General features: G+C 47.5%; 1 protein-coding gene across 2 annotated transcripts; it reads right to left on the bottom strand.

Annotated features, from left to right (window-relative positions):
- Nucleotides 1–293: 293 nt before the first annotated feature.
- Nucleotides 294–21,995, bottom strand: SAPCD1 (suppressor APC domain containing 1). 2 transcript variants are annotated; one of them, XM_083160065.1, is made up of 6 exons: nt 21,051–21,995; nt 15,587–15,717; nt 5,659–5,793; nt 4,691–4,789; nt 4,234–4,317; nt 294–1,784 (listed from the first exon to the last, which is right to left on the bottom strand). In XM_083160065.1, exons 1-6 carry the CDS (start codon nt 21,427–21,429, stop codon nt 1,680–1,682), a joined length of 933 nt encoding a protein of 310 aa, XP_083016191.1. In that variant the 5' UTR covers nt 21,430–21,995; the 3' UTR covers nt 294–1,679. The 2 variants fall into 2 exon arrangements, with proteins under 2 accessions (XP_083016191.1, XP_083016192.1); XM_083160066.1 differs by lacking the exons at nt 15,587–15,717; nt 21,051–21,995 and adding an exon at nt 12,999–13,993.
- Nucleotides 21,996–22,309: the final 314 nt, after the last annotated feature.

The raw sequence follows: 22,309 nt of genomic DNA, 5'->3' as shown, positions 1-22,309 counted from the left end.
CACATGGACACTGTCAAAGTGTACCGTGTCCCCTCGCATGGCTTGCTAAACTTGCTGTGCTTCTATTCTCCCAATACACTGTAGTGCAGGGAGGAGGAACCTTCCGCCCTCCAGCTGTTGAACTACACATCCCAGCATGCCCTGCTACAGTTTTGCTATTTGGCCATGCTAAAACAGTTGGAGGGCTAAAGGTTCCCTATCCCTGCCATAGTGGATGGTAGGACATGAACTGGCAGGCTGTTGGCTCAAAGAAAATCAGTATGGTATAATTCTGTCACCAAAAAAAATCATCGTTATCGGTAAGTTTTTTATTTTTAGAAAACCGTCCATTAAAAATGGTTGAAAAACCCACAAGTCACTAAAACCATATTCTGACTATTTGGGGGAAATTTACTAAGATGTGTATTCTAGATCACATGTGATGTTGCTATGGGCAACCAATCAGTATCTACTTCTTATTTATTTAGCACCCTCTAGACCAGGCAAGTCCAAACTTTGGCCCTCCAGCTGTTGTAAAACTACACATCCCAGCATGCCTTGCCATTTTTAGCAATCCCTAATAGCAAAACTGTAGCAAGGCATGATGGGACTTGTTGTTTCACAACAGCTGGAGGGCCATAGTTTGGACATGCCTGCTCTAGATAGTAGATGGGATCTGATTGGTTGCCCATAGCAACAACACATGTGAAGTACAATACACATCTTAGTAGATTTCCCCCTTTGAGTCTAATGATTTCTAGAGTTCACCTTTTGTTAGTGCAAAGTGTCCCTAGAAGCTCCTGCCTATGGGGGGGGACCACGCGTTTTGGTAGGGCAGTCGTCACGCGTTTCTCCACATAGCTGGTGTAACATCTAGGATCTTGTGGCTGTAATTATTGAGGCTTATTTCCGCCGTGTGTGATCCATTGTAAAATGTCACTTTATCCTTACACGGCAATGTCAAGGGAAATTACAACCACAACCCAACAAGAAGGTGTCTGTAGGAACGCAGTCGCTGGAGGTCACTTGTGAGGCAAGACACAACCATAGTGCAATGCACCTGTGTGTGCCACTGCATGGCTGTACGGAGACATGTGCTTGGGTAGGAGGTAGGCAGAGTGATGGCGTTATCGGGTGAGAGCAGGGTCGCCGAGACGGGGGGGGGGGAGGGTACTAATTACCTGGGCCCAGGCCTGCTGGAGGGGCGTGGCGGGGGCCCTGCTCTGACACCCCCCCCCCCCCCCCCCTCCTGGGCAGCAGCACACACACCTCTACAGCATGTGGTGTTCTGACAGCAGGCTCAGCATGAGCGTCTCACTAACAGCGCAGCACATGCTGTAGGTGTGTGCTGCTGCTGAGGGGGCAATCACTCGCCCCCACCCCAGTAATGCTCTGCAGAGGCCTTGTGAGATAAGGAACACAGCGTGGTTCTGCCTGTAGTAAGTCACGTAGGGTCTGTAGTACTGTGCGGTTCTTGGAATATGATAGCAACACACCCAAGCTCTACTAAGCATCACTGGCAGTGATGCTCTGCGGGTGTCACACAGGTAGTGATGCTCTGCAAGTGTTTATAGGGTCTGTGGCCGGTCCTCAAACAAGGCGGTGCATGGCAGGCTTGAGTCCTCTCTCTGAGCATACCAATGCTCGCTCCTCTGCGTCCAGCCATCCAAGGCTCCAGGTAGGAGCGTGCGACGTCTCTCTCATATAAATGTGGCTCTGTGTGCATGGCGCTTCTCTAGTTCCCGGTACAGGGCCTCATTCTCCCTCTGCAGCTTCCACATCCGTTCATTCTGCACCGAGATCTCCTGCAAAGACACAAAGTATTATTCCACATTACCATATCCCCCCCAGTCCTGCCTGACTTCCCTCTCCATTATTCCCATCTACCCCAGTCCCCTACGTACAATCGTACACCAGGTGACTTCCGCCTTGTGGACAGGAATTATCCCAGCCAATCATCTGTAACCTCTATACTTTCAGATGTTAAGCCCATGAATAAGGCATGTGACCATACAGTCCGTTATCTGGTTCAGGTATGATCACATTTGCTGCCCTGCATCAGAAGGACCGGACAGAACTACTGGTGACCGCCATGTGTAGTGGTGCAGCTCCCCAGGAGTGACGTGCGCCCATGCGGCGTAACAGGGAGGACATCCCAACCGCTGACCCTACTGTAGCCTTCCATCACCAAGGAAAGACCAGAGATACTAGCAGCCGGAAGTGTGTGCGGGTAATGGGGCCCCAGGCGCAGAGGAAGTGAGGAGACTGGGGTGGGCTGTCACCTACGGTACGCAGCCACCGCCGCCCACTACTAATGAGTGACAGCAGACTGTGTATTCGTACAGGACAGCAGGTTATTTTCAGTGCACTCCGAGACCTCTGGCTCCCCCAAGCCACAGCTGGGGCTGCCACACCATAGTTACGCCACTGTTACAGCTCTTTATTGGGCATTGTTTAGATACATTGACAAATGGTCATATGACATTAGCAAAAAAATAAATAAAAATCCAAACTATCGCTTAGCTACATGAACCTACTGGGTAATGTGTCAGTCCTTTGTGAGCATTTGGTGTGGTCAGTGTGTATAAAGGCTGGGAGGAAACAGATAACATTGCTAGTCGGTGTTAATCTATATACAGTATATCTATATAAAGTAAGCTAAAGATCTATATATCTCTAACTACTCCTCATCTCTATAAGGTGAAGTACCACCAGTGACCACTAGAGGCCACTCAACAAACCAAATTACTCCTTAACAAAAAGTGAAAGCAATTTTTGCAGGGACACTGATCTGTTTCAAGTTGCTGGATATGGAGCTGTGAAGACAGAGATTGGAGGTAGGAGCAGATAGGGACTGGGGTGGGGTGGAGAGTTTTGGGGCTAAAAACTGTCACAGCGCAAAGTGAAAGTACATTGCAGAAGCTGTCACAGGCTTTTAACAAGTGGCAAAATAAAACTGTTGTTTGGGATCATTTTGTGTCACGGCTGCACAGTAACCTGTAATGGTGTGTATGAAAGCAGGAGATGTGGTGGAATACGGTGGGAGCCAAGTGTTTGTATAGACACCTGGGGTGATGTGTAATAGGGTGCTATTTTCTGACTTTTGCAAATTTTGGTCAAAAAAATGTCCAAATCCGCCTGTTTTGTGTAATTCTCACTTGTAATAGGATGCAAATTGCGGTATAAATCGCACATTTTGGCATGTCGGATAATTCACATTTTTCGAATTGCATCCAGATGTTTTTCCATTATAAAGTATAGAAGGTACTTGTTTCCTAGCACGGCCACAACGATCCTAATCGCGGTCATCGGGGGTAAAATCGGGGCCATCGCGGGCATCGCATGCGCAAAAAAATCGGGTGCGATGGGCCAGACGCGATGCCCGCGATTTCCCCATAGAGAACAATGTTAAATGCCTCAATTTACCCGCGATGACCACGATTTCCCATAGGAAACAATGTTAAATGGCTCAATTTACCCAAATTATCATAGGAACAATGGTAAATGGGCCAAAAACACCCCTGAACATTGAAATGTCCCCCCAAAAGTAGTTCACGCCACCCCGCGATGAACGTGAACCCGAAGCGTGGCGAGCACAGCGGTACGCGTCCTCCGACCTTTTCATACCCCCACTATCCACTAGGGCGTGGAGTGAGAATAGAATAGTGTGGCGAGCGCAGCGAGCCACCGAGCCCGAAGCGTGGCGAGCGGACGCGGATACCTGTGAAGCCCGCGAAGGGACGCGTTTACCTGTGAAGGTATCCGCGTCCCCTCGCGGGGCTCGCTGCGCTCGCCACGCTTCGGGCTCGGTGGCTCTGCACATGTTACCTCTGCCCCAGCTGCAGTGCAGCATGTGTTGACCCATTTGTGTGCTTATTTGCTTTGCTAAAACAAAGCTGAATCAGGCCGTAAGTCACAGATGCACACCGGAACTTTGCATGACAAAGAACCCGGCACTTGCTTTGACAGATTCACACTTATTCCTGCACCGATGTACAAATGCTGCCCATCAAACTGATCAGTGTCATTTTGAAAGGTAGATTTATCAGTTCCAAATGTATTCTTGTGCAAATAAGGTGCACATTTTCAGCACAGAAGACACTTTTGGGGTGGCACAGGCGCCCAGGGGCTGTTTGTGAGGACATACCCGTACATCACCTGCACGGCATCTCCAACTACAATCCACAACGGGACTGTTCTGCTTAGACTGGGCCCTGCAGTAACAGCCACGTGACATTGGCCACATCTACTCACCCTTGTCAGCAGCTGGTTCTGGTGTTTCAGGGTGGTGATGATATCAGGGTGCTTTGCTGGATAGGGGGACTGTCTCCGAGGACCCTTAACGTACAGAGAGGACAGATCAACAAGTGTGGAGCAATGGCGTATGTCACATATATAGGGAATGACATAACTATGGTGAGACTGTGTCAAGGTCAAAGTGCAAGGTCATTTGTTCTGGCCCCTGGTATAACACAGGGCCAATGGTTTTAGTAGCAAATTCCATATTTGTACATCTGTATTATCCTTATGTGACATATCTATCACTATCGCTGCTGTATATTGGGTGGCCGGGTAATGTTCTGTCTTTCCCTAAAAAAAACCTCCAATCTCACATCACATTGCTGCAAGCAACACTGCGAATGTTGAACCTGAGCATGGAAAACATCTCCATTTCCTATACAGCTGAAGAAAGGTGATTTGGGTCTGGCACCTTTTCGGGAGAGGAAACGAGGTCACTCAGGAACCTGTTGACTTCCTGGATCTGTACCAGAAGCGTGGAGCCAAGTAGCGGTAGCGGCGGGGACTTGTTCTGATGATAGAAAGTGGTGTTAGATCAATTACATAAAGACAGGGTACTTGTGTAATAACTGGGCGCGCGATTTTGAGATCGGGTCGGAAATAATCGCATCGCATGCAACCAAATCACATGCGATGCGATCGACGCGATTTTCCATAGGATTCAATGTTAAAATGGTCCTGTTCATTTCCCCACTAACCAAGTGGGCATAGAGTTGATTTTATATAGCGTGGCGAGCGTAGCGAGCCACCGAGCCGGAAGCTTGGCGAGCGCATGCGGAATACATTTTAAGTAATCCGCATCCCCTCGCGGGGTTCGCTGCGCTCGCCACACTATATAAAATCAACTCTATGCCCACTTGGATAGTGGGGAAATTAACAGGACCATTTTAACATTGAATCCTATGGAAAATCGCGTTGATCGCATCGCATATCGCATGCGATTTGGTCACGATGCCATGCGATTGACGCGATTTTACCGCAAAATTGCATTGCATCGCATCTGATTGTATGCCTTAAGTTAAGGCATGGTGTATGTGGGGGACAATAGTCAGGATACAGTTGGCAGGTTGACAATAGAAAGGTCAACAGTCAATAGGTCGAACCCTATCGGTTGACAGGCCATAGGTCGACATATTAAAAATGTTGACATACCTTAGGTCGGTGTGGTCAAAAGGTCGTTGAACTTTTCCATATGTTGACCTATAGCCTGTTGACCAATAGTGGTCAACCTTTTGACCCCTATGAACCATACCCTTCTTCAGTCATCCCCCATTGCAAGGTAGAAGCTGATGGGTTGGTTGCTATGGGCAACGTGTCCACTCTTTAGAAGGCTTGGTACATCTGCCCCTTAATTACCATACATCTCCCCCTTTAGCATACCAGCGTGCACTGCCAGCCCCTCTGCTGTTCTGCTTCTTGTAATCGTTCTCTGTACCAGTCCCGGGCTCTGTCCGCCAGCTGCACCCCATCTAGCAGAGCGTCGCGCTCCTGCTCCAGTTCCTTCATGCGACGTAACTGTGGGAGAAAGGAACAGCAGTCACAGGGGCGGAGCAGAGAGGGGGCGGTCAGACTCCCCATAGGGCACGGTGCAGTGACATGGATGGCCAGACCAATAGAAAGTCCGTGAATGCATTGGAGCACAGTAGCGTGGTGGATAGCATTACTGCCTCACACGTTAAATTCCCGACCAAGGCACTATGGGGGTGATCCCCCCCCCATGGACCTGGCTTCTTTTATTGAATGTGTGCTTCCTATATTCATTTATAGATATAAAAGGCTAATTACTTATCATCTCTATCAGATGAAGTACTGCCACTGACCACTAGAGGCCACTCGACAGACCAAATTACTCCTTTGTGTGCTAAAAGATGTCGTAACAGAAAGTGAAAGTATTTTTTGCAGGGACACTGATATGTTCCAAACTAGCTGGATATGGAGAGAGGGAGCTGTGAAGATAGAGATTGGGGGTAGGAGTAGACAGGGACTGGGGTGGGGTGGAGAGTTGGTGGTCTAAAACGGTCACAGCTCAAAGTGAAAGTAAAAACTGACACATCTCAAAGTGAAAATACATTGCAGAAAAGAAGTTGTTATTTTGAAGGGCTTTTAACTTGTATCTATATAATACATCTACAGTATTACTCCAGAAGACCATGAAATGCCACCTTTAGCAATCCTGCATGTTGTGTTGTACGTTCATACTTTGGGGCGTACTTCTATAGGACGATGCACCTCAGTGGACCCTGTTTGTACTCCCTGGTTGCATAATTCTCCTTATTAATTCTATGGTAATAACCCCTCAGATTTTGCAATAGTAGAATTTTCTCATTTAAAAGAATAAATGGCAGACATTCTGCAAAGATGTCTGTGCACGTTGTGGTGATGTGTATCAGAATTCTGAACAAATAAATGCATCAAATATTGTAAGGTAAGACCTGGGGTGTGACAGAGCCTCTTTAGGAACTTTGCAATATACTGTAGTAAATGCTAATGTCTAGTGAGATTTTATTTGAACCAATTTTGGAAAATTATACATACAGGGCCATATGCAGAAAAGCACACAACTGGGCAATATGCTGCGCTGCAGGTGGGGCAGATGTAACATGTGCAGAGAGTGAGTTACATTTGGGTGGGGTGTGTTCAAACTGAAATCTAAATTGCAGTAGAAGAATAAAGCAACCAGTATTTACCCTGCACAGAAACAAAATAACACCCAAATCTAACTCTCTCTGCACATGTTACATCTGCCCCACCTGCAGTGCACATGGTTTTGCCCAGTTGTGTGCTTTTTTGATTTGCTACCGTAATAAGCTGAAACAGGGTCACAGGTAACAGTAGAATAAATACAAAAGAATGAGAAAGCAATGACTCCAACATGTAGGGTATAAGACAATTACGCACTGGCATGCTGGCACACTTGGGCGTAGTAACATCATCCTGCGGAATGTAAGACCCACATGGGAAATTCTGCACAATTCTGTGACTGTTTGTCCTACCATACAGCAATCCGTGCACTGTCAGCGCTTGTTATGATGGGAGGTGATAACAGTAGGAGGAGAATCATGATGTATCACGTTATCACTGTACAATTCAAGAATCCAGCTAATACACAATGTAATGTTACTGATTGTACCTAAAATAATAGCAGTATCAGTGGCGTAAGTTCGTCCCAGTTGCCCAGAGGCAAGATAAATATGGGTGTCCCCCAATAGTTCAATCAGTAAGGTGTCTGTCTTCAGTAAGACAGATCATGGATTCTAATACAGGGTCTGACACTTGCAAATATGACATTAGGAGGGGGAGTCAGCCACAGTGATATTAACGGCTTTCAATTAACTGATTCAAACTCACAGGGGAGGAGAGGTGCCCCCTTGGGAGCAGGAGCCCGGTGGCTGGTGACTCCATTGCCTCCCAGAGTTCTGCCTCTGAGCAGTATGGCCAGTCATATTGTATGCATGTATATACAGATAAATCTGTGTCCTGACCTTCACACGTTAAGCTGTCCTCCTTATTTAATAGGAGGTGGGGGGCAGGATTTGAGGAGGGTGTTAGTGCTGCACAGCCCAGAGACCCGTTCTTTATATGGTCGCGGATCTGGTCCAAGTCGTCTCCAAGTTGGTGAACATCTCCTTACATTAGCTAATCTGTATGTACCAATTATTGACCCATTGACAATGCAAAAAGAAAAAAGAACAGAAATAAATAATGTAATTGATGTAAAAAAAAAAATGCTGATTATATTGATTTATTGTAGGTGAGATGTTGCCCGTAGCAACCAATCAGATTCTACTTCTTATTTATTTTGCGCCTTCTAGAAGATAATAGATAGATGGGGAAATTTACTAAGAGTATGAATACGTATTCGGAAATACGAATCAATATGACTGGCTTTGAAAAAAATACAATTTGTAAATAGGGCAGATTTACTAAGCTGCCCTATTTACAAATTTGTGTTTTGCCGATGGGGTAGCCATATTATATATCCTGGCCAATGTGAATTCGTATTTAGTGGCCGTATGCCACTGTATTCGTATTTGGCGGTCGTATATATGGCCGTTAATACATAGCGGCAGTCAGATCCATGCAGGCTGTAGTGTAAAAAAAAACATAAAAAAAATAGAAAAAATAAATTAATAATAAAACAAAAAAAAATTGGCATGGGATTCCATCCCCCCCCCCCCCCCCCCCCCCCCCCATTAGCCTGGGCAGGGATCCTGGGGAAGTGGCAATCCACCAATGAAGGCCCCCATCCAGAATTTACCTGCCTAGGCTGACACCTGGGGCTGTACCGATGGCCCTGGGCGGTGGCCACCAGGCTGATAAATGTGTAAAAATAGATTGGGCTCTGCTGTGGAACTATGAGTCCCAGCAAGCCTGGGCTGCATACCGTGACTTGGAGAACCACAAGTCCCAGCATTCGGCCCATTAATGTGCTTGCTGGTACTCTTCCACAGCAGAACCAATAGTTAAATACACACACAACAGAAACATTTAACTTTATTACATTCAGAGAGCACTGACACATCTTGCGGCTCTCTTCTTAGTCTGTGGGTGTCGCGATGGTCCGTTTGTTTTTTTGACCATGGATGCTACATGGACAGAAGAGGACCCGATCTATGCCGGAGGACCCCCCGTAAGTATGGTTTCCTTCCACAGGTACCCTAATTGGATTTCTTCAGGACCAACGGACAGGTGGATGGAGACCTACCTACGTGTCAAGATGGTTAAGTATCTTACCTATCTTGGTACCTATCCAGTGATAACACTGATTGGTTAGGCTTTGATAACACTGATTGGCTAGGCTGTGATAGCACTGATTGGCTAGGCTGTGATAAATCTGATTGGCTAGGCTGTGATAACACTGATTGGCTAGGCTGTAATATAACACTGATTGGCTAGGCTGTGATAACACTGATTGGCTAGGCTGCGATAACACTGATTGGCTAGGCTTTGATAACACTGATTGGCCAGGCTGTGATTACTCTGATTGGCTAGGCTGTGATAACACTGATTGGCCAGGCTGTGATAACACTGATTGGCTAGGCTGTGATAACACTGATTGGCTAGGCTGTAATATAACACTGATTGGCTAGGCTGCGATAACACTGATTGGCTAGGCTTTGATAACACTGATTGGCTAGGCTGCGATAACACTGATTGGCTAGGCTTTGATAACACTGATTGGCTATTCTGTGATAACACTGATTGGCTAGGCTGTGATAACACTGATTGGCTAGGATGTAATATAACACTGATTGGCTAGGCTGTGATAACACTGATTGGCTAGGCTGCGATAACACTGATTGGCTAGGCTTTGATAACACTGATTGGCTAGGCTGCGATAACACTGATTGGCTAGGCTTTGATTACACTGATTGGCTAGGCTGCGATAACACTGATTGGCCAGGCTGTGATTACACTGATTGGCTAGGCTGTGATAACACTGATTCGCCAGGCTGTGATAACACTGATTGGCTATTCTGTGATAACACTGATTGGCTAGGCTGTGATAACACTGATTGGCCAGGCTGTGATTACTCTGATTGGCTAGGCTGTGATAACACTGATTGGCCAGGCTGTGATAACACTGATTGGCTAGGCTGTGATAACACTGATTGGCTAGGCTGTAATATAACACTGATTGGCTAGGCTGTAATAACACTGATTGGCTAGGCTTTGATAACACTGATTGGCTAGGCTGCGATAACACTGATTGGCTAGGCTTTGATAACACTGATTGGCTATTCTGTGATAACACTGATTGGCTAGGCTGTGATAACACTGATTGGCTAGGATGTAATATAACACTGATTGGCTAGGCTGTGATAACACTGATTGGCTAGGCTTTGATTACACTGATTGGCTAGGCTGCGATAACACTGATTGGCCAGGCTGTGATTACACTGATTGGCTAGGCTGTGATAACACTGATTCGCCAGGCTGTGATAACACTGATTGGCTATTCTGTGATAACACTGATTGGCTAGGCTGTGATAACACTGATTGGCCAGGCTGTGATTACTCTGATTGGCTAGGCTGTGATAACACTGATTGGCCAGGCTGTGATAACACTGATTGGCTAGGCTGTGATAACACTGATTGGCTAGGCTGTAATATAACACTGATTGGCTAGGCTGTAATATAACACTGATTGGCTAGGCTTTGATAACACTGATTGGCTAGGCTGCGATAACACTGATTGGCTAGGCTTTGATAACACTGATTGGCTATTCTGTGATAACACTGATTGGCTAGGCTGTGATATCACTGATTGGCTAGGATGTAATATAACACTGATTGGCTAGGCTGTGATAACACTGATTGGCTAGGCTGCGATAACACTGATTGGCTAGGCTGTGATAACACTGATTGGCCAGGCTGTGATTACTCTGATTGGCTAGGCTGTGATAACATTGATTGGTTAGGCTGTGATAGCACTGATTGGCCAGGCTGTGATAAGACTGATTGGCTAGGCTGTGATAAGACTGATTGGCTAGGCTGTGATAACACTGATTGGCCAGGCTGTGATAACACTGATTGGCCAGGCTGTAATAACACATTATGAGAGGATCGGCAGCAGTTGGGAGAGGTCCATGTAATGCAGGGATGGGCAGAGGGTTGTGGAGCTGTGGCTGTGCTAATAAGGATCCACCCCTACACTGGCCTTACCATACCTGTATGCATGGGATATGGCCACTAGGTTGACACTGTGAAAGTCGACATACATTAGGTAGACCACTAAAGGTCGACAGGGCTTAGGTCGACACATGAAATAGGTCAACAGGTCTTCAGGGTTGGAAGGTCGACACAAGCAATGGGAAGGTCGACAGTCAAAAGGTCGACATAAGTTTTTTTGGGGGGAAAATCACTGTCGACCTAATTGGATAAAATATAATCAAAGCGCTGGGATAAAAAGCAACTGGGATAAAACAAACAGAAGAGGAGATTAAAGTGAAAGAAAATAGATAAAAGGAAGACAAGTATGCAATACCAAAAAATAATAAAAATTAAACAACGGCTTTGATGTTTTAAGCTCTCTTTTGAAAATGTGGTAAAGTCTTTTTTGTGAGTGTCTTCGAGACCTGTATGCACAGAGATTGCTGACTGGCCCTAGCTACAGTACCGTAACGGGATGCGGCTTCTTCTCCACGTCTGGAGTCCCGTGCGGCGGCCCATGGATCCATGACCAAGTGCCTCAAGCACGAAACGCGTTGGTAGTGAGAAAGGACCGTCACCGGAAGCACGAGCGCTGAAGCCTGAAGCCGCCGCACGGGACTCCAGACGTGGAGAAGAAGCCGCATCCCGTTACGGTACTGTAGCTAGGGCTAGTCAGCAGTCTCTGTGCATACAGGGCTCCAAGACACTCACAAAAAAAAACCTTGCCACATTTTCAAAAGAGAGCTTAAAACATCAAAGCCGTTGTTTCATTTTTATTATTTTTTGGTATTGCATACTTGTCTTCCTTTTATCTATTTTCTTTCACTTTAATCTCCTCTTTTGTTTGTTTTATCCCAGTTGCTTTTTATCCCAGCGCTTTGATTATATTTTATCCAATTTGCCATTTACCCTATCAGAGCTGCTCCCCCCCAGAAAAATAATTGGCGCAAAACAGCAATTCTTCTTTAACTGTCGACCTAATGCTTGTGTCAACCTTCCAACTTTGTCGACCTTTGCCATATCAACTTATTTCATGTGTCGAACTTAGCCCTGTCAATCTTTTGTGGTCGACCCAATTTATGTCGACCTTCATAGTTTCAACCCTATGACCCATACACGTGTGCACTTTGTGGGTGGCCACAGAAATGAGGATCCACAGTGCACTGGCTAATATCATTTCTTGCTGTAGCTAGGGGAGGGGGCGCTACCGACACTGGGGGAGATGTATTGCCCAAAGCAACCAATCAGCATCTGTGATTTCAAAGAGTGGGGCAGATGTACTAAGCCTGGCAAAGAGATAAAGAGGAAGGAGATAACGCACCAGCCAATCAGCTGCGTTTGAAATATGACAGTTGGGAGTTGATTGGCTGGCGCTTTATCTCTCTCCACTTTATCACCAGTTTATCCCTTCACCAGGCTTAATACATCTGCCCCACTGTGCTGGTAAATGACAGTTAGAAGCTGATTGTTGTGTTGGGCAACTTCCCCACATTCTCATTCTCCAAGGCTCGACGCATCGCCCCCATAGAGAGAGAGCAGTACAAGGCCAGTAATGCAGGAGTGCGATAACGCTGGTGTCTGAGCAGAACTTTGGGGACTGCAGCTACTGCATAATGTATTGTGACCCCCCCTCCCCCTCCTACTGTACATCAATAGTAATGCTGAGAACACACTGCGGGCATGGTAATTACATGTCATACCACGGTATACTCCAGTGTACAGTCACATGAAAGCACATCCTCACTGACACACTCACAGCCATGCTCATAAAACAGGGCACATTCATCCCACTGTAAAAGAAAATACAATGGGTTTAAAGAGGCGGGTGTGTTACATAAACACCCCGTCTGCGGGGTTACGAGGGTGGCACAGCTGCGTGTATACACACACATACATACATCCATACATGTCAGTGTCGGACCGCAGGGTCACAGCCCTATAGCAGATTATCAGATTTGCAGCAGGAGATTAGCAGTGCCAGGGGAGGGGGACACAGGCAGGGAGGACAGACAGACAGACACTGCACATAGACAGGCAGAGGGACGTCGCAGGTAGCAGAGACTCACCCACAGGTAGAAGGACAGGGCCTCGCGGCTGCTGTGCAGTGGGAGGATGAGGATGGTGTAAGCCGCCTGCACAGCCATGCAGAACATGTGTGTGGGGAGCAGAGGGCATCTAACACCAAGGGGAAGCTTCCTGCTCGCCTGATGAACATGTATGTGTCTATGCGTGTGTGTGTGCGTGTGTGTGTGTCTAGTTTCTCACCCAGGGCTTGCTGTGTGACCGTGTGCTGTGCATGTAAGTGTTTGCATGCATGTTGCTAAGTATGTGTGGCAGCAGGAGTGCATACGTGTATGTCAGTGCCTGCCTGCTGCGAGCTGCACATGTGGCTGTATAAGAGTTGGTGTAATGTATATACACTCCCTATGGTGTCCTACTAGGCGTGTCTGTGTACATACCTGCATGTCCCTCCCTGGTCCCCCCACCTCTTCTCTCCTCCCTGCATCTCACCTCTCACCATCCCCTGTGTAATCCTCTCCTCCTCCTCCCACTAACTCCTTCTGCTTCTTACTGTTCCCCTCAGGTACCCACCACTATATCTAACTACCCCTGTATGGTTACCCCCCCCTTCACCTGACACTATGACCAGATGCCTGCAGCCCTCTCCCCTTTCCCTGCTGCTGCCTGGCCAGAGACTCGTCCTCCTGTTGCTCCCAAACAGCAGCCCCGTGTGAATGGAGAAGTTATGTGAGCAGAGCTGACACTCCCTCATCAGCCGCGCTTTCCCACCCCTCCCTGATCTGTCTACCACTCTCACAGCCCCCTGTCACCCAGCCTCTACTCTCCTGTCTTCAGTTCATCCTTCCTAGGCCTCCATGGGTGGGGGTGAGGGGGTGGGGGGCGAGGAAGGGAGAAAGGAATAAGGGCGAGTACACAAGAGTGCGTTGGGGACAAATGCACTGTGCAGTGGTCCCAAATATGAGTGACCTACTTACGCACACCCCACAAGGGGCCTGATTCAGACGTAATCGCTGATGTGCACAGTTGCAGAGGAATGCGAGTAGATTGCTTCTGCCTAGACAGAGATAAAACCGCCCCAGTGTAAAACTGCGAGTAAATTGTGCATTGATCGCTCGCAAATCCATATGTAATTCCCAAACTATTGAATGGTTTTCCCAGCCTGTGCAAATGTGAGTAAGTCTGAGGGTACCGTCATCTGTGACTGAGGGGTTTATTCTGGTTCGGGCGGCTGGGCCGTAAGCGTACGTTCCGGGGTTTTTTTTTTGATCTGCGCATGCGTACCTTCCGCAATGCGCAGGCGCGATGACTCCACAATGCTGACTGACGGTTCTTTCCGTGCGAAAAAACCTGTCCGCAAGAGTACATCATTGTGGGCGGCATAGGGGCGTGTTGAGGGGAGCGGCCGAAATAATGAGGGAAACTGGGCGTAAACATGGGCCTACACGGGGGTGTGCACAAAAAATGTACGGTGCTACTACCGCTCGATCGGCGAAAGCACCGTGCATTTCAGACACAAAACAGGCGGCCGCCAACCGCCACCTCAGACCACCCCTACAGATACCGCATGAGAGCGGACGGCTGGGTCTGCTAATTAACGCTGATTACTACTCAAACACAGACACCTGAATGTAATAAGCAATGCTGCAGTCTATTAAGTCCAAACCATGATTTCACTACCTGCAAGCCACACACAGCACTCAAACACATTGGAAGCATATCTCTCTACACTTCTCTACATGTAAAGGTTGGTTTCATTTAAGGTAAGAATCATTTTAAGACCTGCTTATATATGCCAAGGTAGTTATTTTGTAACCATTTATACACATTCAGTAAGTGACATGTGTCAACGTTTTCACTCGAATACAAACAATTTTTTTTTTCATTTTGATAAAAAGACATAAAACAATAATTGAATAACAATTAGAATAAATCATTTAATTGTCTAAATCATAGTTGAAAGGCTAGATTATGAGGGCCATATATGTGAAGGGTATGCCAGCGTGCACAGACGTACGCTAACTCTCACGATCGGTGACATACGCTGAGTTTTCCATTTAAAACAGGCGAGACCCGTCCATACAAGGTAGCGAACGCTCAGATAGCCGTAAGATGTCGGTGTGAAAACGGAAGAGTCCCGTCCGTAAACGGTGGCGTACGCTCTGTTGTACGCCAGTTGTCGGTGTATAAGCGGTGATCCGTCCGTGTACGGTGGCGTACGCTCAAGTGTACGCCACTCCCCTTTGTCGGTGTTTGTCGCCGTCCGTATGCGGATATTTTGTGGGTGGACTTTCGCTCAACGTCCGCGTACGGTAAACGTACGCTGATACGGAACGTACGTACGTTTGGCCGCCGCAACCAGAATAAGGCCCTGAGACAGGCTGATGGAGGCCGGAGCTGACATTACAGAACCTCCCTTAAAACACCCGGGTAACCTTCCCGAACGCCGGCTTCCTGTTAGTCAAGTCCGTCCGCTTTGCACTTGCGATCCTTACGCTTCTTCTGTCGCTATTTCCTTTTGCACGTGCGCAACTGCGCACGTGCAGTCATTCGATAATCATTCAAATTGCACTTTCGCTCATCAGCGATCAACTCTGAATCAGGCACAATAGTCAAAACAAACGGGACATGGTACCGTGTCGTAGTCGATTCCGCTGGCCAGTGTGTGCCGTCGTAGGCGCTGCTCTTGGCGGGTGAGGCGTGCGGTGGCGGCGGAGGAGGGGACATCGTTGTGGACGCTCCGGGATCGCGTGACACCCTTACAGCCTGGGACACACAGAGACACTTATTACTGTTTATTAATACTTATCATTTGTGTCACATGTAAACGGGATGAGACCCCGGCATAAGAAGGATGTTTATTATAAGAGGCTTGATTTGTCTCTCTCTGTAATTAATGTTTTGATCTCCCCATCTGTTCCCATCTTCTAAACCTGCATCTGTTCCGCTGGAATGAAGGGTTTACTTGAGGGCTCAGTATGGTGAGATTGCCATAGCTCAGGCTGGATCTATATACAGCCGGCTAATTACCAGTTAGGAGCAAATGCTATATTATTCAGATAATTCTAGGACTGTGGGTAAATACAGGACTGGAACATGAAACGTACAAACCCTAATGTTATTAATAAATGCTCAGTTGCAATTACCACGTAATAATGCAATGCAGATGCTAATAGTACATAATAGTTACATTAAATTCAGTAATAAGCAAATATCTGTTGTCTTTCAAAATGAAATGGGAGCCCCCTTCTCCGCCACAGCGTGATGGAAAAGTCATGTGTATACACAGAAGCAGCCGTATATTATTGATGGTCTAATACCAATGGTGACTTCTTTTAACATTGGTTGGGAGAACCAGATAATTTCGCACCATTATTATTATTTTATTTATAAGGCGCCACAAGTGTTTCGCAGCACCGTACAATGGAACAGTACAGGGAGACAAAACGTAATATTACAGTAAATGAAACAGGTGTTTCGCAGCGCCGTACAAAGGAACAGTACAGGGAGACAAAACGTAACATTACAGTAAACGAATAACAAAATAGAGTACAGGTAAAATGAATGCCACAATACAATACACATTACCGCTTAGATGTAAGCAGTGAGGACTTGACCAATATGCTACTAGGGGCTGGTGGCCAAAGACGGAGATGAGTATGTGGACAGAGATGGTCACTGAGTGTTTGAGTATGGGAGAGCTGTGAGTGACATGTGAAGAGAAGAGGGCTTTAACAACAGGAGGGAAGAGGGCCCTGATCTCAAGAGCTTACAATCTAGTATCCATCAATGATACTACTTTTTTTTTTTTTTTTACTTACAAGGTGTCCGAGCTTAGCTCTGCCCCTGACACTGGCAAAGCCCCACCCACTGGTTATTATTGGCCCACAAATCACTGTACACTAAAGCTGGGATGACCATTGGTGTGCAAAACCACCAATGGTTCCCTCTTAGATGGTTTCACTCCATCGAGGTTATTAATCAATGGAACCATCGCTGGTGATCATCATTTTACTAACATATACATATAGGTATACAGGGGCTTATTTATCAACAAGTGATAACACTCGTTCTGAATGTTAAAACTCATTGCACATAGGTGCCGATTCTGTGGGTGCTCAAGGGCCCGAGCACCCACTGAAATTGATGAGCACCCACGGGCAAGAGTCTCGCTGCTGGGCCGCCATATTAACTTGCTAATTTGCGGCTGCAGCACCCACACTGCCGGTCCCGCCACCTGGGAAACAGTATGCCGGGAAGTGTATTCTGTCCGCGGAGTACCTGCAATGTGACGGCATTAATGTACCTGCACTGTGGGGGCATTTATGTACCTGCACTGTGGGGGCATTTATGTACCTGCACTGTGGGGGGCATTTATGTACCTGCACTGTGGGGACATTTATGTACCTACACTGTGGGGGCATTTATGTACCTGCACTGTGGAAGCATTTATGTACCTACACTGTGGGGGCATTTATGTACCTGCACTGTGGAAGCATTTATGTACCTACACTGTGGGGGCATTTATGTACCTGCACTTTGGGGGCATTTATGTACCTACACTGTGGGGGCATTTATGTACCTGCACTGTGGGGGCATTTATGTACCTGCACTGTGGGGGCATTTATGTACCTGCACTGTGGAAGCATTTATGTACCTGCACTGTGGGGGCATTTATGTACCTGCACTGTGGAAGCATTTATGTACCTGCACTGTGGGGGCATTTATGTACCTGCACTTTGGGGGCATTTATGTACCTGTACTGTGGGGGGCATTTATGGATGTGGAACTCTGTTGCCATAATTTGAATTTTGGAGACTGTGCTCCGTAATATAAATTGGTATTATTTTGTGGCCACACCCCCTCCCCATGAAGCCACTCCTCTATATTTTTGGCTTGAGCACCCACCAACAATAACATAAATCGGCACCTATGTCATTGCATATGGTGCCCCAGCCAATCAGCTCCCAACTGCCATGTGTTTGAAAGATGACAGTTTCCTCTAGAAAGGGAACATCACCTGCTCTCCAGGTCTGGGCAGCCTTGGGGGTAAATTTACTAAGATGGGAGTTCTATTGAAGATGGGGCGTTGCCCATAGCAGCCATTCAAATTCTCAATCCTATTTATTTAGCACCTTCAGAAGATAATAAATGGAATCTAATTGGTTGCTATGAACAGCATTCCATCTTCAATAGAACTCCCATCTTAGTGAATGTACCCCTAGGAGTCTCCCGGACATCCAGTAGACTAGGGGGCCCATTTATCAACATCCGTTTTCAGGGGTTCACCGCAAATATTTAGTATCACCTAAATGTATTAAAGGGGGACCACAGCAGGAATCTCCGACCCCTGCTGCGATCCCCCCTGCAGCGCCGCTGGCCGCATCCACCATAGGTTTCTATGGGGGATGCAAAGCTGCCCGATGTATCAACATCGGGCAGCCCGGCATCGCACTCCTGGGCTATCGCCATTCTGATATGGTGATAGCCCATTGTAGCCTATGGCTACACATCGCACTGCCCGAGCGGCAGTGCGGTCAGCGGGGTCACGGGGGATCAGCGCATTACCGCGCATGCGCAGACCCCCCGGCTTCTGGGTCAGGGCTCCTTTCAGAGCCCTGTCCCTGCGCCCTAACATTGATAAATACCGGTGGTATTGCAGGATACCGCAATGCGATGTCCGGCGATGCCACCGCTCTCTGATGCTAAATGCACCCCTAGGACACTACACGTAGCACAATACAATCTGTCCTGGTTGCTATGGTTTAGTGCACATGAATGCAGTGCTAGTGAATAGGTTTGGTATTAGTATTGTGTGGTATTATACTGATTTGTGATTGAATAAAAGGAAACTCCAATCTAACAGTGTGTGTGCATTGCTGGTTATACCTCTACGTGACAAACCTCAAGTAACAGTTTCTAGAAGTGTCCGAACCTTCACAGATAACTGAGGAGAGATAACCAGGTACGTACTGTACAAGGCATATAAAGCATTGCTAACAATCATTCGTTTTCTGGCTGTAAAGGTTGTTCATTGGAAATGTTCCCGTGTTCACATATCGACCAGATGCACACATTCACTATGTACCTGTATTGTAAGGCGATTGTCATTATTATTCTTATCCGGAATGGAGGTAATGACGTATAAATGATTGTTACCTAAAGACAGACTTATATTGTAGTGCGCCTCTTCTGTAAGTATTTACATCCGGATCCAAACTGAACAAAAGTCCAGAAGATGTACAGTACAGGGCAGTACAGACAGTGTAATGGTTGGTATCATAGAAAATTCCCACCATGGCCCTAACTGTGTGGAGTTTGTATATTCTCCCTGTGCTTGTGTGTAAGTCTGTGTATGTACATGGGTGGACTAGAGAGGCTAAGTGGTTCTTATCTGTTAAAGTTTCATGTCTGGCCACCTTCCCTGTCACAGTTACATGTGTTATATACAGGGGTGTAACTACCATAGGTGCAGGGGGTGCAGCTGCTATGGGGTACAGAGCTGAGAGGGGCCACCTTCCCTGTCACAGTTACATGTGTTATATACAGGGGTGTAACTACCATAGGTGCAGGGAGTGCAGCTGCTATGGGGCCCAGAGCTGAGAGGGGCCACCTTCCCTGTCACAGTTACATGTGTTATATACAGGGGTGTAACTACCATAGGTGCAGGGAGTGCAGCTGCTATGGGGCCCAGAGCTGAGAGGGGCCACCTTCCCTGTCACAGTTACATGTGTTATACACAAGGGTGTAGCTACCATAGATGCAGGTAGTGCAGCTGCTATGGGGCCCAGAGCTGAGAGGGGCCACCTTCCCTGTCACAGTTACATGTGTTATATACAGGGTGTAGCTACCATAGGTGCAGGGAGTGCAGCTGCTATGGGGCCCAGAGCTGAGAGGGGCCACCTTCCCTGTCACAGTTACATGTGTTATATACTGGGTGTAGCTACCATAGGTGCAGGGAGTGCAGCTGCTGTGGGGACCAGAGCTGAGAGGGGCCACCTTCCCTGTCACAGTTACATGTGTTATATACAGGGTGTAGCTTCCATAGGTGCAGGGAGTGCAGCTGCTGTGGGGACCAGAGCTGAGAGGGGCCACCTTCCCTGTCACAATTACATGTGTTATATACAGGGGTGTAACTAATATAGGTGCAGGGAGTGCAGGTGCTATGGGGCCCAGAGCAGAGAGGGGCCACCTTCCCCGTCACAGTTACATGTGTTATATACAGGGTGTAGCTACCATCATAGGTGCCGATTTATGTTTTTGCTAGTGGGTGCTCAAGCCAAAAATATAGGGGAGTGGCTTCATGGGAAAGGGGCGTGGCCATAAAAGAATACCGATTTATATTACGCAGCACAGTTGTCTCCAATATTCAAATTTTGGCAACAGTGCCAAATACATAAATGCCCACATAGTATCTGTGCCAGCGACGAGGGAGGGGAGTGCAATGGGACACGGGTGGGTGGGCCGCTGCTGAGCGGGTGGGTGCTCATCAATTTCTGTGGGTGCTCGGGCCCTCAAGCACCCACAGAATCGGCACCTATGGCTACCATAGGTGCATGGGGTGCAGCTGTTATGGGGCCCAGAGCTGAGAGTTACCGTACTCTCTAGGCCTGCGATGCAATATACAGTATATATATATATATATATATATATATATATATATATATATATATATATATATATACATATATATATACATATATATATATATATATACCCTATTATGATTCTATATATGTGTTGTTCAGTTTCCAGGGGGTGTCCTGCTGGGACTGACAGGTTGTGTGTGAAGTCATTTCTATATCCTGAAGTAATAATCCCCTGAAGTTCTGCCCGTTTCCTCCCAATGCACAGATTACTCCCAGACAGATGGTGCAGATTACTGAGCGCTATGATACAGGAGTGCCAGACCAGGGAGGGATAAGGAGTGGGACATTGCAGCGGACAGTGCTAGAACAAAAGGTGAGGACGGAGACAAGGGGAAAGTTTCACACAGGACAGCAGACAATAGTGCGAGGAATAATACATAGGGAACAAACCATGGACGACAGTAGCAGGAATGGGAAAACCAGAAGACCCACCAGGTCCCCCAAACTCACCTCTCTTTCTGGGTGTAGCTGTATCCTGAGGGTCTCCTGCTGTCAGCGCCTGTGTCAGCCCCCTCACCAGCCTTGGAAAGGTCAGGTATCCTCCGCTTGAGGCTGTTGCATCTCTCAGAGCCTGTGGCACCTTGGAGATAAGGCTTGGCCCGCCCCAAAGACCCTCAATGTCCTGCACATGCACCTGGCCACCCCCTTCCTCCTCCAGGATGCTGTATAGGATACGGAGGCTGCGGAGAAAGCCCCGGGAAGGACAAGGAAGAGGAGAGGAACCGGGGGCCAGCGCACCAGGGGGAGAGTGACCAACAGCGGAGGTGGAAGGGCTAGGGTCACATAGGGGAGAGGTAGGGCCAGAAACTATCAGCGTGTTCATAGTCATTTAAATAATCTCCCTTTCTCTATAAATATAGATGTAACTACAGCTGCCTCCTGTATACCCCGTGGGTAATGTGTGGCACACTCCCATGTAATTACTGTACAACTCTCCGCACTGTGCGCAGTAAGTGTGTATTGTTCTCTCTGCCTGTGCTATTACCTATACAGTACAATAAAGTGTCTCTGTCCCACCGTTTGTGTGTGTATACCTGTGATGCGTGCCTAATACAGATGATTATCTTTGTGTACTGTCCTTATCCCACACATTAGTGGATCCCTCTACATGACACGCAGTCACCTCTGCCTGGGCTACAGAGCTTCTGCTCTCCCCCTGTGCTCAGCCTCTAGCACCCTGTCACTGTGCCAGCAGAGCTAGCACTCTCTCTCGCTCTCCTTACTCACTCTCCTGCTAGCCTGTCTGTCTCCTCCAGTCTCTTCATCTGTCAGAATAGCTGTCTCCTGATCCTTCTCTCCCTGTCGGATTAGCTTGGGTGGCTGTCTGTCTCCCACTTTCTCCTTAGTCCTCTTCCCCGGGCTCTGGGTCTGTGTATGGGCCAGTGTGTGCTGACTCTCTCCTCTCTCTCTCTCCCTCCCTCCTACTATAATCTCTCTGTGATTCTTGCTAAGTCTCTACCTCTTTCTCCTGTTTTGTGGCTTGTGATGTTTCATGCAGCTTTTAGATTGTCACATGTGCAGTGTCTCATTAAACACAGGGGACTGTGGACCAGACGGGACCAGGAACATAGTTCTCTCCCATCCCCCCATCCCATGTCACTTCTGTCCTTTGTCTGTGTCCCCCTTTGTCCCTCTCTGTCTGTTCTGCCCCTCCTTTCTCCCAATCCACCTGTCCATCTCCCGCTGACACGGCCACACGCCCTGCTGAC

The sequence above is a fragment of the Crinia signifera genome, chromosome 9, assembly GCF_055691185.1.
Source record: "Crinia signifera chromosome 9, ASM5569118v1, whole genome shotgun sequence".
Classification (NCBI taxonomy): Eukaryota; Metazoa; Chordata; class Amphibia; order Anura; family Myobatrachidae; genus Crinia; species Crinia signifera.
The sequence above is the reverse complement of the archived record's forward strand: the minus strand, read 5'-3'. Positions and strand labels throughout refer to the sequence as shown.

Excerpts from the sequence above, each read along its gene's own strand:
- SAPCD1 (XM_083160065.1), bottom strand. The coding sequence starts at position 21,429 with ATGACTATGAACACGCTGATAGTTTCTGGCCCTACCTCTCCCCTATGT. Across the intron at positions 5,794-15,586 it reads GCGGAATCGACTACGACACG|TTACGTCGCATGAAGGAACT; the intron begins GTACCATGTCCC and ends TTTCTCCCACAG. Across the intron at positions 4,790-5,658 it reads GGGGCTGGCAGTGCACGCTG|AACAAGTCCCCGCCGCTACC; the intron begins GTATGCTAAAGG and ends TTCTATCATCAG.